The 18,980-nt window shown below is 45.7% G+C and overlaps 1 protein-coding gene across 1 annotated transcript in view; it reads right to left on the bottom strand.

Moving 5' to 3' along the window:
* The window catches only part of CDHR3 (cadherin related family member 3), a 60,883-nt gene extending 42,406 nt beyond the window's left edge, over positions 1–18,477 (bottom strand). Inside the window, exons 1-5 of the mRNA XM_060244539.1 lie at positions 18,284–18,477; positions 10,522–10,690; positions 8,571–8,665; positions 1,124–1,215; positions 641–745 (exon numbers count right to left, since the gene is read on the bottom strand). Of these exons, the coding sequence (XP_060100522.1) occupies positions 641–745; positions 1,124–1,215; positions 8,571–8,665; positions 10,522–10,690; positions 18,284–18,475 (653 nt within the window). The 5' untranslated portion in view covers positions 18,476–18,477. The remainder of the gene's footprint in view (positions 1–640; positions 746–1,123; positions 1,216–8,570; positions 8,666–10,521; positions 10,691–18,283) is intronic.
* Positions 18,478–18,980: the final 503 nt, after the last annotated feature.

Raw genomic sequence — 18,980 nt, 5'->3', positions numbered from 1 at the left:
TGTCTCCCAGCAGAGAAATCCTTTGCTGCTCTCAAACATACAGATGGGGCGGGGGGGGGGGCGGGGAGAGCGGTGGAAGTTGCTGAGGCATTTTTGTCTCCCGCTGAGGAACTCTGTGCATCTCATGAACTGCCGCCTGTCTCTCACACTTCACCCCAGGGTCATTTCTGTACCCTGCCTTCCTCCCCCAGCCCATTTGTCAAGTTGCGGCCACATGTCACTCAACAGCAGCCACCACCACCTAGACTCCTTCCACAGCAGCCTGGTCTCTCAGGCACGGAGCAGGAAGGATGCGCTGGTCATCTCTGTTGCTGTGGTCTTGTTTGGGTTTCAGACAGGGACTCAAATCCCATGGATCTGAATTGAGGCGAGGGAAATGGAAGCTTCAGTGTAATCAGATGCCCGTTTTCTTATATGCCTCACCAAATTTGAAATCTTGTGTAGAACAGTTTTTTGAGGGAAAGGCATACCATTTCTTCCGTTTCAAATGCTGGATTGTTTGATAACTGCAGATCAGGATTTTTGTAAGCTGCTTCAAGCCATCATGGTACATGGGAAAGGTGGCATATAAATATGTTAATAAAAATAAGCAAAATAAATGATTATATATGTTTTGATGTAATGTGAATTTTTCACTTACATGGTAAAGTATGGTGATTCATCATTGATATTTATGATATTGATTATCACTGTCCTTGACGTACTCAGACCCTGTCCATTTGTAACTGTAATGTTTAACGAATAGCTGTAAAATCAAAAGACAACTCAAGAATGACTGTTTTTCATACACAATATATTTCTACTAAAGGGTAAAGGTAATCCCCTGTGCAAGCACCAGTCATTTCTGACTCTGGGGTAACGTCACATCACAATGTTTTCATGGCAGACTTTTTATGGGGTGGTTTGCCATTGCCTTCCCCAGTCATCTACACTTTCCCACCAGCAAGCTGGGTACTCATTTTACCGACTTCAGAAGGATGGAAGGCTGCGTCAGCCTTGAGCCGGCTGCCTGAACCCAGTTTCCGCCAGGATCGAACTCACATCATGAGCAGAGTTTACAGTACTACAGCTTTCGTAAAATTTGGGCTTGCTTTTGAGGAACTTATCTTAAATATGTACCTACCTATGTGGATCTTTCTCATAATCAAATTCTTTTGAAGAAGCAATGGTTCCAGTTGAAGAAACAGAGAATGGTTCTCCTGGAGCCGCTGAATACTGAAAGAAATGCCATGATTTGGGATATGATGACGCAATCTGTCTCACAACTGGTATTGGAACATGTTGAACAGTCTGCATTACATCCCAGATAATGCTCTTGATTGGCAGCGAACTGTCAGGTTTCTTTACTAGAAATCAGATTGATTATTACAGAAGTGCCGTCCTGCAATTGTTCAGTCTTAACAGGATGCACCTTACCTCCGCTAGGAAAACTAAGACATAAGGCAATAAATAAGGACAATTTTTTTAGAAAAAGTATTCCAAAGAACGCCAGTCTAGACATAACTCCTAAAATACTTTTGTGTGGACAACCAACACTCTTGTTACCTATGAGTATTTTTTCCACCTAATGCTTATTTTACTTGTGCAAATGCACTACTCAGATGTGCTGATAGCCATTAACTCTGAAAAATTCAGAGTAATGGAGGCTAAGCCTGTCAACAGCTACTAGCCATGACAGCTGCATAAGAATTCTTTAAACATCAGATTCTGAGAACAGAAACTGCTTGCAACCCATGGTGCCTCTCTCTTGTCTGGCAGCACTAAGGAACCTGGGTAAGAAAGGACCCTGTAGTGTACTGGGAGCTTCAAACCAAGACCCTTTGTTGGAGAGGCTCCTTGCAGCTGCATTCAGATTGGCCGCCCTTGCTGAGCCAGTGGATTAGGTAATATCCATTTGAGTGAAACCTATGCAAATAAGGGTTCAGAGTACCTATTTTTTCTGTTGGGTTGTTTATTGCTGGAGGTGTGTTTTGGCTGAAGTTTCTGTGTATATAGTTGTAGCTGGCCCTGAGTGTTTTCAGTTGGGTTTTTGCTAATAAAAGAGCGATGCTGGAATCTCTATTGTGTCTGACCCACTACTTTTAACTGTTGACAAAGGTGGGATGTTATTTGGGCATGCAGCCCCAAGGACAGAGCTGAATCACTGAGCAGAATCACTTGCCAGCAGTGAATTGTCACCTCGTCCAACTAGCACCGAATTCCTCAGTTGCTTCAGTAGGATAGCCAACGTGACCGCCAAGGGCCATTTCAAAATGTTCAACACTGCTGTCAAGGACTCGGACTTGTGCATCTCTGATTCCCGTTCCATCTCATGGCAAACCAGATAACTGATGCTGAGTGTGCCAAGGCCATGTTCCTCAGCGTCTGCAGGTGAGCCACCTTCAAGATTGCCCGAGCTCTCATGGCACTAGAAGAACTTGACATGGTGTCCTTTGCCATGATCAAGACCAAGCTCCAAGGCCACTTCTTGCCACAGGCTTCCAGGGTCACCTGCTGCCACGCCTTCTACAAGCAGAACTAGGCTCTTCGTGACCACACTTAGGAAAGCTGCACACCCGTGTGAGTTTTCCAATCTCAAAGAGGCTCTCGTCCTCACTTGCAACGCCTCACCGTATGGCACAGGCCATCCTCAGCCACAAGATGCCCAGCAGACAGGAGGCCCCCACTGCCTACTTCTCCAGGATGCTGTCGTCTGCAGAGTGCAACTATGCCCAGATTGACAAGGAAGCCCTTGCCATCATTGCAGGAGTCAAGAAGTTCCATGACTACCTCTACGGCCGGAGCTTCATCATCACCACAGACCACAAGCTGCTGCTGGGTCTCTTCACACCGGACTGCCAGATGCCACAGATCTTTTCACCCCAGATGCTATTTTCCTGTTGGCCTACTCCTATGACCATTTTCCTGTTGGCCTACTCCTATGAGCTTTGGCATTGGCCAAGCAAGGCGTTGGGCCATGCCAATGCTCTCAGCCACCTTTCACTTTCCAACCCTATTGTCAACCCATCTCTGGCCCACCGCATCCTCTGATCAAGGACCTGGCTTGTCCACCGCTCCACACCTCCGACATCGCGGCACACTTAGCCTAGGATTGCATTCTGGTCTGTGTGCTCAACTGGGTGTGGAGGGGGTGACTAGAAGGCCACATGGCTGAAGAGTTCCAGCCCCTCAGCTCCAGGCAGCACAGACTCTCCAAACACAAGTGCTGCCTGCTGAGGGTGAACATCATTCTGCCCAAGCTGTGGCAGCAAGTTCTCAAGGTGCTACACGTTGGCCACCCAGGCATCATGTGCATGAAGGCACTCACCCGCAGCTACGTATGGTGGCCCAGCATGGACAAAGCCGTCAAAGAATGAGTCTGTTCCTGTCAACCGTGCCAGGAATATCAACCGTCCCCAGCTCAAACTCCAGTACATCCATGGGAGTTGGTGTGTGCACCGACTTCACATAGACTTTGCTGGTCCCTTTCATGGTTCCTGTTCATGGTGGACTCTTTCTCCAAGTGGTTAGAGATAGTTCTGGTATCCACCATGTCCACTGCCATTGTTGTTTGTGTGCTCAGCCGTCTTTTTGCACAGCATAGACTTCTGGACACCATCGTATCTGACAATAGGATCCAGTTCACATCAGTGGAGTTCCAGCACTTCATGGCCGACAACATCATACAGCATATCACTTTTGCTCTGTTCCATCCCTTGACCAATGGGCAGGCAGAGAAAATGATGAGGATGATGAAAAACAGTTCCCACTGGATCACCCAGGGAAACTGGCATGCCCAATTGACTGCTTTCCTGTTACAGCAGCTCATCATACCCCACTCCACAATGGAGCACAGCCCAACAGAGCTGCTAATGAACAGAAGGCTCACCACAACTCTTGATAGACTGCACCCGGATCTATTACCAGAGGAGCCACCGCAAGCCAGGGAAGAGGTGAAGGCATTCCAGCTGGGAATGTGGTCTACGCCTGCAGCTACAGTGAAAGCCCGGCCTGGGTGCAAGCAACAGTGGAAAGGGTGACCAGACCAGTGTCCTACAGAGTGGCTACACTTGATGGCTGCGCGTTACAGCACCACCTGGATCAGCTTAGGCACAGATGGCCAGAGAGGATGGCTTTATCAGGAGGCAATCCTGTGACAAGCGCCCAGGAACTTGCAGAGGCACTCAGGACAGAAGAGACAGCCTCACAGCTGGTTCCAGTTCTGTCAATGACACTGCATCCAGAGGAAAGCAACGTTGCCAAACCTGCCAAGGCACCAACACCAGTGCAGACAGCACCACCTGATTCTTGCCCACCTACAGATAGCAATGGACTTTCTCAGCAGGTGTGGGCTCCACCTCGCTATCTGCAGGACTATTTATGTAATTGGGTTCAACCCCTGTCTTGGGGGGAGGGGTGTAGTGTACTGGGAGCTTCAAATTAAGACCCTTTGTTGGAGAGGCTCGTTGCAGCTACATTCAGATTGGCTGCCCTTGCTGAGCCAGCCAATCAGATAATATCCATTTGAATGATGCCCATTGTTTGGCAGGCTCTTTGCAGCTTCACTCAGAGTAGCTGCCCTTGTTGAGCCAGCCAATTAGGCAATATCCATTCGAATGAAGTCCATGCAAATGAGTGCCTGTTTTTCTACTGGGTTGTTTTTTGCTGGAGGTGTGTTTTCAGTGGCGTTTCTGTGTATATAGTTGTGGCTAGCCATTTATGCTTTCCGTTGGGATTTTGCTAATAAAAGAGCTATGCTGGAATCACTATAGCGTCTGACCCACTATTTTTTGAACCCTTTTCTGTGCTTGGTAGTGGCTTTGGTTTTGATGGGTGCGGGGAAAATGGAGGGAAGGGGTTCCAAAGTACCCGGGCTGCCCTTTCAACCCTGGCAGACAAAGGCATAGACCAAAGGGGGTGGCCCCTTTGCTTCCCAGAGTCTGTTCCACTGGGAGCTCTGCCTTCCCCACTTAGCATAGGTCTCTGTCCTCCGCCCTGCCCAGGACCCTCTTCCTCCTTTTCACAGCTCCATCTGAAGAACATCATCATATTTACAGGTAAAGACGTAGGCAGATGCGGACCACAGGCCCAGGCCTCTGCAGCAGGAGAAGAGTAAAGGACTAGAGAAAGGGAGTGTGGGGGGGGGGGGTCAGCCTTACCCAGCAGCTGCAATAACCCATTATTTCTGTGCCTCATTGCGGGAAGCACTAGGCTGACATGATCTCAGTCACCAGCTCTAATTGTTTCACCCACCTAGAGAGGGGCTCAGAGACTGGCACAGCTGCCAGGCTTCGCAGAGTGCCCAGAGCCATATCTTTTGGCTCTCAAGGGGAAGTTGTATGGCTAATGAGACAAAAACTTACTGGGAATGAAATGTTGTTGGTCTTAATTTAATGGAGAGCAAGTTTGGTGTAGTGGTTAAGTGTGCGGACTCTTATCTGGGAGAACCAGGTTTGATTCCCTACTCCTCCACTTGCACCTGCTAGCATGGCCTTGGGTCAGCCATAGCTCTGGCAGAGGTTGTCCTTGAAAGGGCAGCTGCTGTGAGAGCCCTCTCCAGCCCCACCCACCTCACAGGGTGTCTGTTGTGGGGGAGGAAGGGAAAGGAGATTGTGAGCTGCTCTGAGACTCTTCAGAGTGAAGGGCGGGATATAAATCCAGTATCTTCATCTACCTCACAGGGTGTCTGTTGTGGGGGGGGGGAGGGAAAGGAGATTGTGAGCTGCTCTGAGACTCTTCAGAGTGGAGGGTGGGATATAAATCCAATATCTTCATATACCTCACAGGGTGTCTGTTGTGGGGGAGGAAGGGAAAGGAGACTGTGAGCCGCTCTTCGGCTCTTCGAAATGGAGGGCGGGATATAAATCCAATATCTTCTTCTACCTCACAGGGTGTCTGTTGTGGGGGAGGAAGGTAAAGGAGGTTGTGAGCCGCTCTGAGACTCTTCGGAGTGGAGGGCGGGATATAAATCCAATATCTTCTTCTTCTTCTTAATTTAGGTGCCACTGGATTCAAACTTTGTTCTGCTGCTTCAGACTAACACAGCTACCTCACCTGGATCTTTATTAATTATTGTTAATGTTTTAATATTGTTAATTTAATAATTCAATAATAATTGTTAATTGTTATGTTTTAAGCAGGTCTTTGCTTAAAGTAAAAAATAATTAGAGTCTTATCCATTCTTGCTTTTAGCACTGCCTGCACTTAGTCCAGAGTTATGTAATGCAATTAATCTTCAGGTTTTTTTGGCTACAGTCCTGAAGCCTCTTTCTCATTCTCATTCCTTGACAATGGAGGCACAGATAGCAGCCACTGCTAAAGCCGCCTTTTTCCATCATGGCGACCTAGCAACAGTGATCCATGCAACGGTCACCTCGAGGTTGGACTACTGTAATGCCCTCTACATGGGGCTGCCCCTGTACCGAACTCAGAAACTGCAGCTGGTGCAGAATGCGGCGGCCAGGCTGCTAGTGGGACTACCTCGGTGGGAGCACGTGCAGCCTAGGTTGCGGGAGCTGCACTGGCTGCCAATTGTGTTCCGAGTTCGTTACAAGGTGCTGGTTATTACCTTTAAAGCCCTATATGGCCGAGGACCTGTCTACCTTAGGGACCGCCTCTCCCCATATATTCCCCAGAGAGCACTGAGATCTAGCTCCCAAAATCTCTTAAAAATCCCTGGACCAAGGAAGGCCAAACTGAAAACAACTCGAGAGCAGGCCTTCTCAGTAACGGCTCCTCATTGGTGGAATCAACTACCAGCCAAGGTTCGAGCCCTGTGGGACTATAATCAGTTCCGCAGGGCATGTAAAACTATCCTTTTTCAAATGGCCTACAAGATTGAATCCTAAATGACATCCAGCCATCTGATATACATCATTTTGTATTATAGCACCTTACCTGTTGTGGTTTTAATTAATTAATCAATTATTTATTGTGTTTTATTGTATTTTATCGTATAATGTATTTACTGTAATTCATGGCACTTTCCATGTTTGTGAGCCGCCCTGAGCCTGTCTTGGCGGGGAGGGCGGGATATAAATAAAAATTATTATTATTCCTTCCCTCAGATGCATGTATCTCATTCCTCTGCTTATCGACCCTTTGACTTCTATCAGCCCTGCCTCTGGCCCATTTGCTCCTTAAGATCAGTGGCTGTTACGATGGCTACAAGCATGGATGGCTTTAAAAAGAGATTAGACAGATTCATCAAGGATAGGGCCAACAATGGCTGCCAGCCATGGTGACCAATGGAACCTTTGGCATCCAGAAAGCAGTAAACCCCTGATTAGGAGGCAACCTCAAGGGGAAGCCTTGAGCTCTATACCCTGGAGAGCCAGTTTGGTGTAGTGGTTAAGTGTGCGGACTCTTATCTGGGAGAACCGGGTTTGATTCCCCACTCCTCCACTTGCACCTGCTGGAATGGCCTTGGGTCAGCCATAGCCCTGGCAGAGGTTGTCCTTGAAAGGGCAGCTGCTGTGAGAGCCCTCTCCAGCCCCACCCACCTCACAGGGTGTCTGTTGTGGGGGAGGAAGGTAAAGGAGATTGTGAGCTGCTCTGAGACTCTTCGGAGTGGAGGGCGGGATATAAATCCAATATCTTCGTCTACCTCACAGGGTGTTTGTTGTGGGGGAGGAAGGTAAAGGAGATTGTGAGCCGCTCTGAGACTCTTCGGAATGAAGGGCGGGATATAAATCCAATATCTTCTTGTTTGTTGGCCTTATCCTTATTTACTCAAAAGGGAGACAAGTCTGAATGTAAGACAACTCCCTTAAAATACATATACAAAACAAAATGTTATTGGACAAATATAATTTGTATGTGAATGCAAGATGACTGCTGTTATATGGCATACTTACAAAAAACGTAGTATTTGGATAAATACAGAACTTTTTACAGACTCTCAAAGAACTATGATAGTTATGCCTGTTTTGGCCCGTAGACTCCCTGATTTCTGGAATCTCCTGCAAGTCAGCTTTCCCATACTTAGACTGCCCTGCACAGTTCCTCCATCCATCGCGACTATACAAAATTTCAGTTCCAGCCCAAATGAAAATTCCTCTTTATAGCAAACATTAAACAAGTATTCTGCTACTGAATTTTGTTTCGCAAGTGTCTGAGGCTTCACCATCTCAAATATAATCAGAGGCGACCCATCCACGAGGCAGACCGAGGCAGCAATAGGGCTTGGGCCAGGGTGGCACTGAATTGGGCTCTCCCCCACCACCCCTGCCTCCATGGTGATTGATACCACCCGGGAGGAGAGGCCCTGGGAGCCAGGAAGAGGCCATGTGCTGCCCAGCTGCCTTTGTGGTGCCCGCCGCTGTGAGCAAAGCCGGAGGGAGTGCACGATGGCATGGCAAAGAGCAGAGAGGCTGCATGCTTCCTGGCCACCATCGCTCCACTTCTCTGTGCTGCCAGGCACACCCTCCCCACCCTCTGGCTTTGCTTGTGGGGGCAGGGGGGCCCCTAGGGTGCCAGACACCCTAGGGCTGCCCCATAATTGGTTATTGAATTCAACACAGAGAGGTTTTAACTGACTTTTTATCTACTAAAGTGAGTTTCCATCTCAGCATTATTTGAATTAAACTTACAGAGAGTCTTGTAGATGTTGAATTTTCAGAACCGACTACATGAAGCTGGTAAATAACTCCTGCTGGTGTGTTTTCCAAGATGTAGACCATGACGGCTGGGTAGACAGAAATATGATCGACATTAATTTAAGCAGGTTAGGAAACATACCATTCAAACAGATATGAATAGACGTAACTGAATGAATTATGAGTCGATACCTATATAATATCCTAATAATGTAATATTGCATAATAAATGACGCTGATCAATGCTTGCTAATAAATTTAAGGAAGAAATAATGTTTAATACCTAAGAAAATGTAGACTGAGGGTGGATTTTTATCTACATTAAATTTGACCTACAACTGCCGCTGAAAGCAATATCAAAGATACCTGAAGAAGTGAACAGTGACTCAAAAAAGCTCATACTCTACCACAAATTTTGTTAGTCTTTAAGCTGCTACTGGACTCTTACTCTTTTCTACTTCTCCTAACACAGCTACCCATTTAGAAAGCGATATATTGAGAGGTTCGGGTTTTTTAATTTTTATTCCTCCTGGTTTTCACTTTTTTCATGTTGAGGCGTTCCCATCTTCCTTATTTTTAATGTATTTATTTAAAATACTTGTTTCCAAATTCTCTAAATATTGGACTGGCTTACAAAACAAATAAACACCCGAACACATCCGCTGAAATAATTTTAAAAACTACCTATTGACAAAACATCCATAATGATTTTCGGTATTCTTACTGCTAAAACAAGCCTATAGGCAATCTTGACTGAATCCCAATTGGGGTTCAGCAGAAAAAATGCACTAAAACAAAAGTGTAATAAAAGTAGCTTTGAAAGTGAAGGTTACAGAAGTAAACCAATGAGTTTCTTGCATTGATCACTGGGGGGGGGAGGGGGGCATAGCCACCAGAAATGCCATACGTCTCCTGGAGGATAATTGTATCTCCTGAGAGGACACTTCCAACTAAAAATGTTGGACCCAGTTAGTTGGTTTCTGTGGACAGTTTGTAGTTGCGATGCAGAACAACTACCCTATATCCATTGAGATGTTCAAAAGAACAGTGGCACTGGATTTCTGTTTTGCTTTGCTCCAATGCACTAACATGGCTAACCCACTTTCCCTGCTACCATTCCACATCATTGGCCGCTGATCGTGCAGGTGGAAGAATGTACAGCCTAATGAGACCAGATTATAGGTTATCGATACAGACGGCTCCTGTTACTCTGGTGGATAAGCGCCATTTAAACGTGAATAAGGGCCGTGCTTCTTTATTATTCCTGTCAGATTTGTCTGTGGCCTTCAACAACAGCCCGTCATTGAATGCTACTTACATGCTTACAGGCTGAGGAGAGTGTGTGTTAGAACAGAATGGCATTTGTTTAAATCTCTTCTTCATGACTGTGTACTAAAGGTCATTGTTATAGAAACAGAACCAGCAAGCTGGAAACCTCTCTCATGGTGTTTCACAAGCATTATCCCCAATGCAATGTTAATGTAAAGTCTTAGGCAAAGGTTATACACAATTTGGGGTAAGTTGGTACCATTACATGGATGACATTGCCAGAAGTAGCTGCTGGGCTCTAGATGTTATATAATCAGTCTGTACTGGGAACAGGCAACCTTGCTGGGTCTCTGCAGCAAAAATGGTTGTGTGTATCAACAACTCTTAGTACATGGCACTGCAGAATTATTTGTCCTCAGTAGAGATCTCCTGTGTATATCATGGCTGAAGAATCTTCTCTTTCCAATCAGGAGACACATCCAAGTCAGTTTCATACAGAAAATATATACCGGGGCGGGGGGGAGGGGGTTTGTCCGCAGAGGGGGGCGGGTTTAACACTTATGCACTTTAATGTTTAATGCACTTATGCACTTTTCACCATGTCTCAACATTCAGTTCATAAAGAATGTGCATCAGCTATCAGCCATTTGGACAACATCATAAGCAGCTCTCTCACTTTGGGTTGCAAGATTGCCTTGAAATACCGGAGGTTCGTTTTCATCAAGCACCACAACAGTCAGTATTTGTATGGCACGTGTTCCAGAGTTGTTAAGAACAAGTATCTGCAGTTCAAATGTGTGGGGCATAGTTTCATAATCTAGAATAGGGTCTCCACTGGTGACAACCTGAAGTAAAAAGGAATAATAATCAGGAACAAATTTAAATCTGTAGTTACAGTACAAAATCAGTACTTGTAACAAATGCTTTCTAAGTTTCAGGATTCACTTTGGCTTCCATTTAATTTATCTGTTATTGAGAAGTAAAATATTTGGGCACTGTCCTGTCAAAGTTAAACATATTTCATTCCTACTGGTTTTTAGGGAAAATACTTGTTTAGTTCTTTCTCATTGAGATCAATGGGATTTAATGCTAGGCTGAGCAGTTCTCTCTAAAATTCATTTAGGACATTTATTTTATTCTACTTTTCTTCCAATGACCTCAGGACAGTGTAGGGTTGTCAGCTTCCAGGTGGGGCCTGGAGATCTCCCGCTTTTTCAACTGATCTCCAGCTGGCAGAGATCAGCTCCCCTGGAGAAAACGGCTGCTTTGAAAGGTGGACTCTATGGCATTGTACCATGCTGAGGTCCCTCTCCTCCCCAAACCCTGTGTTCTCCTGGATCCACCCCCAAAGTCTCCAAGTATTTTCCAACACAGACCTGGCAACTCTAGAGCAGTGAGCAACAGGCCTCAGTTTGAGGTGGAGCTGTCTAGAGCGTTGTTCTGGAAGCTCTAAAGCAGGGGGTGGGTGTTTTTTCAAAAGGCGGTGGCCCTGCTGGTGATAGCCCTCAATCAGGCTGCGCGGCAGAAGGGTAAGTTGGGGGTTGGGTCTGGGTGGTGGTGTGGGCCGCTCCAAGTGGGAGTCGTTTTGGGAAAAGACCACAGAGACTATGGAAGTCCTCCGTCCGCTCAGCAACTGGCCAGCGCTGCAAGATGCATGCGTGCATGCATGCATCTGTGTTTGTGTGACTAGAGTGAGTGTTCGAATGAGTGAAGAGTGGAAGTGGGGGGGAGGCCACGGGAGTCCTCCTTCCCCTCAGCAACTGGCTAGCTGGCCACTGCTGGAAGGTGCATCTGTGTGTGAACCCCTCCCTTACTCTTTTCCCTCCAGGAGCTTTTAGTAAACCAAAAAGTTTAATTTTTTAAAAAATGCATTACTTTTAAAAATTAAAAATAATTTTTTTTTCCAAGTAACAAATGGTTTATTTGTAAAAATTCTTAGTACAACTATCACGTGAAGTAATACAAAATTGCATATATCTTGATAGGTTTGAACAATTAAAATCGACAAAAGGATAAGAAACCAAAATAACAACAAGATTAAGAACAAAAAACAAATATCCAACCGTGAACAATACATTTTAACCAGCAAAAGTTATGTAACCAAAACAAAAGAAAAAAAGGAGAGGAACAAGCCAATGCCAAAATTGTGTGATCAAAAAATAATTTTAAACAAATGGCTTTCAGCCTAAAGCATATTTAAAGATATATTCCAATTCCTCTCATGCAGTACTGGAAAAAAGATTCTCTGGGCTGCTTTCTTGTATGTTTATTTACTTCATGCATTTATATTGTGCTTTCCCCAGCAATGAGGGACCACCAGCGGCTTGCCTCATTTCTCCTGTCTTCTCCAGCTCCAGGTTGGGAAATTCCTGAAGATTTGAAGGGCACTGCCCGGGGAAGGCAATGTTTCAGGAAGAACCTCCAAAGCTGCCATTTTCTCTAGGGGAACTGATCTCTGTAGTCTGGAGGATCAGCTAGTAATTCTGGGGAATCTCCAGCTCCCACCTGGAGACTGGCAACCCTACATCCAGGTTATATCACTAGCCTTTGAAAACTGTCCAGAAGTTTAAGCTGCTCCAAAACGAAGTGGCCAGGCTACGGTCACATGAGGGATACAGTGAAGCTGACACCCCATCAGTCAGTAAGCTTCCATGGCAGAACGAAGATTCGAACCTGGGTTTCTCAAATTGTCATGCTGCAGTCTAAGCACTATAGGACACTGACTCTCCCATCTAGGGCCTGGTTAGGTTGCAAGCAGTGTGTGCTGCCTTGGACTACGGGTTGTTTGTTTTTTTTACTAGCTGGGGGAACAATCCTAAGTAGGTCAACTCAGAAGAAAGTCCCATTCTATTCAGTGGGGCTTACTCCCAGGAAAGTGCTCTTAAGATTGCAGCTTCTCAGTGCCCAGTTCTGGCAGCTTTGTACTGGCTAGACATCTTAGCTGCATTAATTGTTGGATGACAAAGAACAACTCTGGCACTAGGGTTGCCTACTCTGAGTTGGGAAATGCTGGGAGATTTTTTGGGGTGGAGCCAGAAGAGAGTGGGGCTTGGGGAGGGGACACTGCCATTGAGTCCACTTTTATGTGGCCATTTTCTCCAGGTGAACAGATCTCTGTTCCCTGGAGTTCAGTTGCAATAGCAGGAGATCTCCAGCCATCACCTGGTCCGGCCCCCATATACTAATTCAGAAACAGTGGACTCAAGCCACAAACCAAATGACATGATTTTTATTTCCTTTTATCAGAGTAGTAAAATTCTGTTATCCTTCCCATTAAAAGTGAGTCAGGGGTTCCCAACATGGTGCCCTCGGGCATTTCCTGGCATCCACCAAGTGTTTTGAGAAAGAGGGTGTGGCGTATGCAAGTGAGTTATGCTAATGAGCTTCAGCACCTCTTTTTCTACAAAATGACCCCTGGTGAGCATCATTCTTTCGTCCTCCATTTCGTCCTCATAATGACACCATGGTGTAGTTACGCTTACAGGCCTAAGGTCCTCCAGCAATTTTTGTGATGGTGTGGGGCTTCCAATCTAGGTATCCCAGGTCCAAGTCTATCTTCATGAAACTTGTGACTCAAATCAGGTTGGGAATCCCCAACCTGACTTGCAGCCACATATCTGACTGGGAGACACCCTTTAAAAAATGTTTTGGAACTGGATTCTGCTCTGAATCCGGGCATGGGAGAGGACGGGCTTCAGCCTTCCTTCCTGCACCATTTTTATTCATGGGAATGGTTGTGGAGAAGCTTTGTTTGTCCTGCTGGATAGGTGGACCCTGGCAATAGGGCAAACAGAGTCCCTTGTGGCCATTTTCACTCATGAAAATAATGCAGGAAGCCCCTCCTGCCGTACATGAAGTTCTGGAGTAACTGGCCAGACATCCCACCTCACCTGTGACATACATCCTATGTAGATACCAGTGTGATGCAGTGTAAAGCCAGAGTAGTGTAGAGGTTACAATGTCAGACTAGGATCTGGGAGACCCAGGTTTGAATCCCCACTTTGTCAACTAAGTTCACTGAGGGAACTTGGACCAGTCATATACTCTCAAACTAACTTTCCTTACAAGGTTATTGTAAGAATAAAATGGAGGAGAGGGTAATGATGTAAGCTGCTTTTTTTCCCCAGTAGAGAGAAAGGTCGGTTATAACTGAAGTAAATAAGTAGGCAGACAGACTCCAACAGTCTAAGCATGATTCCATCCACATCAACAGTAAAAAATTATTACACTCCAAGGAATCGTCTGACAATCATTTCTTCAGAGTAACAGATTAAAATAAAGGGTTGACTGATGTATTACGGAATACACAAACTGGGTCTCTTTGTTGGTCTTAAAGGTGCCACTTGACTTCTACTTTGTTCTGCTGCTTCAGACCAACACGGTTGCCCACTCGGATCTATCTATTCTGGGTAACGGGAAGTTGTGAGATGTTGGCTTCCAGGTTCAATTCAAGAAATATCTGGGGACTTTGGGAGCGGCGCCAGGAGATATTAGGGGTGGAGCCAGGAGCAAGGTTGTGACAAGCATAATTGAACTCCAAAGGGAGTTCTGACCATTACATTTAAAGGGACGGCACACCTTTTAAATGCCTTTTCTCTATGGAAATAAGGAAGGATAGGGGCACCTTCTTTGGGGGCTCATAGAATTGGACCCCCTAGTCCAATCCTTTTGATACTTGAAAGGTGTTTTGAGGAGAGGCATTGGATGTTATGCTGCAAATTTGGTGCCTCTACCTCAAAAAACAGGGGGTCCCCAGAGTCCCAGATACCCACAGATCAATTCTCCATTATACCCTATGGGAATTGGTCTCCATAGGGAATGAGTGCCCAGCAGACATTTCCCTCCCCCCTCCCGCTTTCTGATGACCCTGAAGTGGGTGGAGGGCCCCCAAACTGGGGGATCCCCTGCCCCCACCAGGGGATTGGCAAACCTATGTGGATTATCTCAAATTTCTGCACACAGACTGCCTGCTTCAGATTGGGAATAATGTGAGAGAAGGGGCTTCAGCATCCATCTGAACTTTTTTCCAGACCTCAACTAGTTTGGTGGCGTGCAATGTGGTCTGTTGGGAAAGCCCATTAATTCCCTGGGATTAGGGTTGCCAGCCTCCAGTGGGGCCTGGATCTCCCCCTCTATTCCATTGATTTCCAGACACTAGAGATACTGTAAGTTCCCCTGGAGAACATGGCTGCTTTAGAGAGTGATCGCTATGGCATTGTACCCTGCTGAGGTTTCCTCCCTCCTCAAACCCCAAATCTCCAGATATTTTCCAACCCAGAGTTGACAACCCAACCTGAGATACACATGGGTTGCTCCCACAGACCAAATTGCACCCCATGGGATCTTTTCAAGTTGGGAAAACATTGCAGAGAAGAAGGCTAAGGCCTTTCTTCACATATTTAGAAGCTGTAAAAGGTAAGAAGGACTCCTTTAAGCGGTGGAAAACCAGTCCAAGTGAGATTAATAAAAGGGAACACAGGCAGTGGCAAATCAAATGCAAGACTGTGATCAGGCAGGCAAAAAGGGACTATGAGGAGCATATTGCAAAAAACATAAAGACCAACAATAAAAATTTCTTCAAATATATTAGAAGTAGGAAACCAGCCAGGGAAGCAGTGGGGCCCTTGGATGACCATGGGGTAAAAGGATTACTGAAGGAGGATGGGAAAATGGCTGAGAAGCTGAACGCATTTTTTGCCTCCGTCTTCACCGTGGAAGATGAGAAGTGTTTGCCCGCCCCAGAACCACTAATATTGGAAGGGGTGTTGAAAGACCTGAGTCAGATTGAGGTGACAAAAGAGGAGGTCCTACAACTGATAGACAAATTAAAAACTAATAAGTCACCGGGTCCGGATGGCATACATCCGAGAGTTCTGAAAGAACTCAAAGTTGAACTTGTGGATCTTCTAACAAAAATCTGTAATCTTTCATTGAAATCTGCCTCCGTTCCTGAGGACTGGAAGGTAGCAAATGTCACCCCCATCTTTAAAAAGGGTTCCAGAGGAGATCCGGGAAATTACAGGCCAGTCAGTCTGACTTCAATACCGGGAAAGTTGGTAGAAACCATTATCAAGGACAGAATGAGTAGGCACATTGATGAACACGGGTTATTGAGGAAGACTCAGCATGGGTTCTGCAAGGGAAGATCTTGCCTCACTAACCTGTTACATTTCTTTGAGGGGGTGAACAAACATGTGGACAAAGGAGACCCGATAGATGTTGTTTACCTTGACTTCCAGAAAGCTTTTGATAAAGTTCCTCATCAAAGGCTCCTTAGAAAGCTTGAGAGTCATGGAGTAAAAGGACAGGTCCTCTTGTGGATCAAAAACTGGCTGAGTAATAGGAAGCAGAGAGTGAGTATAAATGGGCAGTCTTCGCAGTGGAGGACGGTAAGCAGTGGGGTGCCGCAGGGCTCGGTACTGGGTCCCATCCTCTTTAACTTGTTCATAAATGATTTAGAGTTGGGAGTGAGCAGTGAAGTGGCCAAATTTGCGGATGACACTAAATTGTTCAGGGTGGTGAGAACCAGAGAGGATTGTGAGGAACTCCAAAGGGATCTGTTGAGGCTGGGTGAGTGGGCGTCAACGTGGCAGATGCGGTTCAATGTGGCCAAGTGCAAAGTAATGCACATTGGGGCCAAGAATCCCAGCTACAAATACAAGTTGATGGGGTGTGAACTGGCAGAGACAGACCAAGAGAGAGATCTTGGGGTCATGGTAGATAATTCACTGAAAATGTCAAGACAGTGTGCGTTTGCAATAAAAAAGGCCAACGCCATGCTGGGAATTATTAGGAAGGGAATTGAAAACAAATCAGCCAGTATCATAATGCCTCTGTATAAATCGATGGTGCGGTCTCATTTGGAGTACTGTGTGCAGTTCTGGTCGCCGCACCTCAAAAAGGATATTATAGCATTGGAGAAAGTTCAGAAAAGGGCAACTAAAATGATTAAAGGGCTGGAACACCTTCCCTATGAAGAAAGGTTGAAACGCTTGGGACTCTTTAGCTTGGAGAAACGTCGACTGCGGGGTGACATGATAGAGGTTTACAAGATAATGCATGGGATGGAGAAAGTAGAGAAAGAAGTACTTTTCTCCCTTTCTCACAATACAAGAACTCGTGGGCATTCGATGAAATTGCTGAGCAGACAGGTTAAAACGGATAAAAGGAAGTACTTCTTCACCCAAAGGGTGATTACCATGTGGAATTCACTGCCACAGGAGGTGGTGGCGTCCACAAGCATAGCCACCTTCAAGAAGGGGTTAGATAAAAATATGGAGCAGAGGTCCATCAGTGGCTATTAGCCACAGTGTGTGTGTGTGTGTGTGTGTGTATATATATATATATATATATATATATATATATATATATATATATATATATATATATATATATATATATTTGGCCGCTGTGTGAATCAGTATTTCATATCTGTTACTTGGGATGGAACTCCCAGACCTGACCTGCATACGCCAAAAGTGATTTGGCAACCCAGACTCTTTCTTGCCAGCTTTTCCAGTGATGAAAGAGTGTAGAGGAGAAGTGTCGAACTCATTTGTTATAAGGGCCGGATCTGACATAGATGAGACCTTGTTGGGCCAGGCCGTGTGTGTCATAAAATGTAATGCCACGTAGCAGAGATATAAACTTTATAAAGGACACAAACACAAAGATTTTTTAAAAGCTTAAAATAAACCATGCTTAAAACATTAGCACTCATTGGTCTTAAATGTGCTTGCTTTGTATCTCTCCCATGGGATCCAGGGAACTGGGCAAAGGAAGCTCCAGCTCTTTCCTTCCTTCCCCTGGGGACCAGGAGGGGGAGGAGCCTCAGCCAATAGAAGGGAGAGAGGCATGGTTCAGTAGCTCTGCTGTAGGATTGAGAGAGCCTCGCAAAACAAGCTGTTCCTCTCCCCATCTTCCCTAAGGCAGGAGCCTCAGCCAATGGAGGAAAATAGAGGCTTTGTAGCTTCTGTATGATTGAGCAAGTCTGGCAAAGGAAGCTGTGATGCAGAAGGAAGCAAGAGAGAGGGAGAAGGAAACAGATGACAGCCAGTTGCTCAGGGGCCTGATAGAAGCCCTTCAGGGGCCTGATTCAGCCCCTGGCCACAAGTTTTGACACATCTGGAGTAGAGGGTGTCTCATCTGACCACCGTAAAGGCTGTGCCACAGACTATAAACCTGTGAGAATGAAAGCCACATGGGAACATGGCCACAACACAGAGCGGAAACAGAAGAGATCGAGTATAAAAGCTGGAAAGACCTGACCCTTCATTTTTACTCAAGTACAAAACATAGGAGTATGAGCATATTAACTTCCCCTCAAAACCTCATTTCATATCCTATCATTAAAGGGAAATCTTATCATCCAACAGTATCCTGAAGAGCAAGGCACAAGAGTTAGTGGGGAAACGTTTGCGATCAAAACAAGGACTTACATTGTACTGAAGCAGAGTTACAGGGTTGATCCTGAAAGCCTTTGTGAGTGGGTTTGAGTTTGTAATTAGAGGACCTCTTGCCACTAGAGTATCGGATGGTGACAAAGTTACATTGAAAGTATACACCCAAACACCAGCTTGAGAATTTTCTCTAACTTTACCAGTACCAGGCAAACCTGAAAAAGATAGCATTCTTCCTCCTGCAGAGTACAAAAAAAAAAAAGATAATTTATACTGTTAATCATTCATATCATTCAAGTAATACTTAGGTCAGCAATATACACCTCATGATACTGATGTCTGCAAACAGAAAAACGGCTTTGCTTTGTCTAGACTCTTTTGTTGTGGTTGTAACTGTTGTATAAGAGTTTCTCCAGTAAGGTCTGGAGATCTCCCAGACCAATTCTCCACTGGCCTTGTTCTGGTCAGTCTCATTGCTCCTTTTCCCTCAGCGCTTCTGCTGGATTTTGCACAAGCTCCCGCAGGGCAGCAAGTCGGCCGGCCTCTTTCCAAGATCCCTCTGCAGAGGCAGAAACTGGTTTTCAGAGAATCCTGCCTGCCGTGGAGGGAACTTGAAAAAAGGTGGGCCAACTCATTACCTCAGGACAGCTTGCGCAAAATCCAGTAGAGGCGCCACGGGGAAAGGAGTAACGAGACCGAAACAAGGCGAGTGGGGAATCGGTCCCAGATTTACAAC

The sequence above is a fragment of the Heteronotia binoei genome, chromosome 8 (assembly GCF_032191835.1).
Source record: "Heteronotia binoei isolate CCM8104 ecotype False Entrance Well chromosome 8, APGP_CSIRO_Hbin_v1, whole genome shotgun sequence".
NCBI lineage: Eukaryota > Metazoa > Chordata > Lepidosauria > Squamata > Gekkonidae > Heteronotia > Heteronotia binoei.
This window is presented reverse-complemented; position numbering and strand designations above follow the sequence as displayed.